We start from the raw sequence: 3,803 nt of genomic DNA on the forward strand, positions 1-3,803 counted from the left end.
CTTGTGAAAACAATGAACTCCTCGCCCATTTGTCATTTCTGATGGTTTATTGATAATGATGAACATGGTTCTTTTAATCTGGTTTCTTTACTCAAAAGCTAATTACTGAAGTGTTTATCTATAGCATGAATATAAAACTACATTGTTGCCAGACACTTGTGTAAACCTTGCACTGCAATGCGGATAGCCTGGTCGCATCGTCTCGGACAGAACATTGGGTACATAGAACAAGCTTCATTAACCTTGCGAGTTTGACAGTATTGGGTGCAAATCAACTCATTTACTTATCAACATCAGCACTCCTACAAGCTTCACATTCCTACGAATAGAATGAAATTCACATGAACACATCAACGCAACAGCTTGTCACAAGTTAGTACTCAGATTTATTAAAACAGCAATAGAGATGTGATACACATGTAAATTTACAAATCACTGTCTTCGGGTCAGCTGGATTGGTCATGCTTTTGATTTCACAACTGTCTCCAGCGCTTTAGCCACTTGGTCTGCGTTCATATTGTCAAGGGCCACACTGCTCTCTTTACCAAAATCTGCAAAACAAGTACATTTGAAAGAACCAAATGAATACATAGCCATAAACATTGCAGTTGAATTGGCATACAGTGAAACATGTTAATCACCTAGCTACTGAAACAATGCTCTCACCATATCTTGCCCAAAGCTTAGGCTGAACACCTGAACACTCCCTGATGAGGATGGGGAATGTGGGGTTTGCCTTCTTCAGTTCCACATAGTGCTGCTCCACAAAATCCCTGAAGAACATGGAATAAACAGTGAAATAGTTATTTCACCATTTCATAATACTAGTTACTACTCCATAGTAGTGAAATAGCAAGCTATTAAACAAGGGAGACAATCGTCTCACTGGTAACGGGAAAGGGCAATGCAGCTGACTGATAAAGCGGCCTCATTTAGATGTATACTGTTGAATTAATATCACGATAAATCATATAAAGGGTGTTGTAGAGCTGTATGTAGCTAGATAGGGGAGTCGTCTGCAAATTATTTCAGTTGAGCTGGTTGCAATTGTTTGCTAACCTTCTATGCTCACATGTAACGTTAACACCTGTCTGGCAGTGCAGTAGCTTGTGCTAGTTATGAGTAACGCGGTGACCGCTAGCGAAGTACCTAACATAGCTACGGTGATAATTCTAATATTGGATAACACATTTCGATTCCGTGAACATATAACTGCCGTCACGTTTGAGAAATTACCTTGCTCCTTGACTCGCAGGCGATGTCTGACACAAATGTAGACGAATCTCTCGAAGGTTTTTAGCAAGGTTAGAGCCAATGCCTCGTACTACCGCAGCGGCCATGATGGTTTTTTTCTGCTTTGGGTGAATATTCTTGAACACGCCCATCTCTCAACAACAAATCATTTAAAAGAAGTGTTGTAATTTGAACCAATTACTTTCCACGTTCAAAATGAACGTAAAATTCGGGCCAAGAAGAACACCAATCGATGAAGATTGCCACAAATCGAGCAGTCATTTATATCAAAATTAATCTAGCCGCCATTATACATTTAACTTCACGCAAACTCTTATATAACAGTTGATCACAAACTCGATATGTTACTTGGGAGTGTGATCAATTTATTTCAAAATGCCCAAACGAGAACGAGAGAGAAGCTAAATTACATTTATTTTGAATTTGTTTGAGCTAACGTTATACCAAATATGTTCTCATTGTTCTATCTGGGGTTACACATTAGCTAGTTTTGGCGTTTGCTTATAGCTAGTTAATTAACTAACGTTACAGTGGTGGAAAAAGTACAGACACAGTATTAGAAAATGATTCAAGTAAAGGAGTAGGTCACCCACATATTTAATTTAAAATATACTTAAGTATCAAAAGTACATGTAATTGCTCAAATATACTTAAGTATTAAGTACATAAAAAGTACATACTATTCTTTAGGAATGTAGTAAAGTACATACTATTTAGGAATGTAGTAAAGTAAATGTTTTCAAAAATACAAATAGTAAAGTACAGATATCCCCCAAAATTACTTAAGTAGTATTTTTACCAAATTTTACACTGGTTAGCTAACCATCTGACATACTACTAGCATTATTAGCTAATGTTCCTGAATCCCGTTGTGTATAAGTGTTGAATTACTCATTCAGTGTTCACTGCCTATATTTGGATTCACATTTCCTGGCTCAAAACAGTTGCTTTGAATGCTAAAAATCATAGTTTAAGAACACTTTTAAAGCCTCAAAGGATAAGATGATCCAACTTTCAAACAAGTTATTTTTGGCCAGCCACTGCAGTCAACATGTGTAAACAATTAACAAGATAATGAACTACAACATGCTCTTGTCACATTGAAATATGGCCATTTGGGAACCCTAACCTTATAAACATTCTAGTAATTTATCCTTCTGATTTTAGAAAATAATTTATCGCTGATATGAAAGATAAGGTACTTGTGTTTACAAAACTACCGCAAGTGATGCGTGTTAATGTTCAGACCAAGCCTCTGGGCTGTTAACAAAACTCCCCCAGACAGAAGATAGTTATCTAGGGTCTATGAATAGGCTACAGCATGGTATGATCTGGCCCCCAGAGCAGCCTCACTACCTCAGCAGCCCTGCCAATGTGTAATTATTTTTACAGACTCACAGGGGTCATTTTGGCTCCAGCGGATAATATTTGAGGCAAAGCCAAACCTGAAACTGCATTCGCCTCTCTGTGAGAATGTCTTTATATAACATAATCTATCCACAATAGTTTTATTACTGGTACTATGGTAAAACACTTTATCTAACCTGTAGTGGACTTTGTGATATGTTTGTGTTTCTTCTGACCAGAGGGAGCAGGCGACCTGTATTTCTTGCTTTGGTCATAGAAAAAGGTTACCATTGAAAGAGGGGATTTCTGAGGTAGCGTTAAGTGCGGAGGTGGAGCAATTAAAGTTGAAAATTCCTGGTGTTTTTGAAGCCCACCATTTGATGCGAAGCAGACCCGGTGGGGAGCGTGGTGAAACAGAGGAGTCATTGTCAGTCCTTTTGAGTCAGCGTCTGTACCAGACAAAAGCATGTTAGGATAGAGTTGTGTGTTAACTGTAGGGGTGCTCATGTTGCTGAGGATCAGAAGTGTCCAGTGCGAGAGTGGCCAGTTGAAGTGGCCAGAGTCAGACCACTGCAGAAAGAGGGTGTCCTATACTGAGTCAGTGAAGAATGTGGAGGAGGATGGGTCAAGGGTGAGTGATCCTGCGAGGATCCCAGTGAGTAGTAGATTTGTGCCAGCACAGAGGGATAGGACAACGAATGATTTATGCTTCTGTAAGGTTGTCTTCATAGCGTTCATAGCAATGGTTATCAACTGTACTGCAGAAATGGAAGGCAAATCACAGAGAGTAGATATTGTGGTGGCAGCTGCAGAGACATATTTGTGTATACAAGATTTGACTTCAGAAGAGTTATAGTGTGTATTGAGGCGTTGTGTCCCGTCTTCCAAGGCCGTTGGCATGGTGCAGGAACAGATAGGGTCAAAGTAGTGGAATGGGGTAGTGTGTTTTAATGAATGTAGGTGGCAGCTGCAGAGAAATACCTGGGTGTAAGAGATTTAGCTGAAGAAGAGTTAATAGGATGGTAATTTTTATTTTTATGAAATAGTGGTATATAAACTCAGCAGAAAATAAATGTCCTCTCACTGTCAACTGCATTTATTTTCAGGAAACTTAACATGTGTAAATATTTGTATGAATGTGACTAACAGAAATGGAATAATGTGTCCCTGAACAAAGGGGTGTTCAAAATCAAAAGTAACAG

At 38.8% G+C, this 3,803-nt stretch overlaps 1 protein-coding gene across 1 annotated transcript; it reads right to left on the reverse strand.

The window, feature by feature from the left end:
• Positions 1–368: 368 nt before the first annotated feature.
• On the reverse strand, positions 369–1,387 carry LOC123993466 (NADH dehydrogenase [ubiquinone] 1 alpha subcomplex subunit 2-like). The gene is made up of 3 exons (XM_046295643.1): positions 1,237–1,387; positions 667–773; positions 369–551 (listed from the first exon to the last, which is right to left on the reverse strand). Exons 1-3 carry the CDS (start codon positions 1,383–1,385, stop codon positions 460–462), a joined length of 348 nt encoding a protein of 115 aa, XP_046151599.1. The 5' UTR covers positions 1,386–1,387; the 3' UTR covers positions 369–459.
• Between the last annotated feature and the right edge of the window lie 2,416 nt (positions 1,388–3,803).

The sequence above is a fragment of the Oncorhynchus gorbuscha genome, linkage group LG02 (genome assembly GCF_021184085.1).
Source record: "Oncorhynchus gorbuscha isolate QuinsamMale2020 ecotype Even-year linkage group LG02, OgorEven_v1.0, whole genome shotgun sequence".
NCBI classification, from domain to species: domain Eukaryota; kingdom Metazoa; phylum Chordata; class Actinopteri; order Salmoniformes; family Salmonidae; genus Oncorhynchus; species Oncorhynchus gorbuscha.

Bases quoted from the DNA above. Each gene is read 5' to 3' on its own strand.
- LOC123993466 (XM_046295643.1), bottom strand. From the start codon at position 1,385: ATGGGCGTGTTCAAGAATATTCACCCAAAGCAGAAAAAAACCATCATG. The intron at 774-1,236 runs GTAATTTCTCAA...CATGTTCTTCAG, and splicing joins CCTGCGAGTCAAGGAGCAAG to GGATTTTGTGGAGCAGCACT. The intron at 552-666 runs GTGAGAGCATTG...CTTGTTTTGCAG, and splicing joins TAAGCTTTGGGCAAGATATG to ATTTTGGTAAAGAGAGCAGT.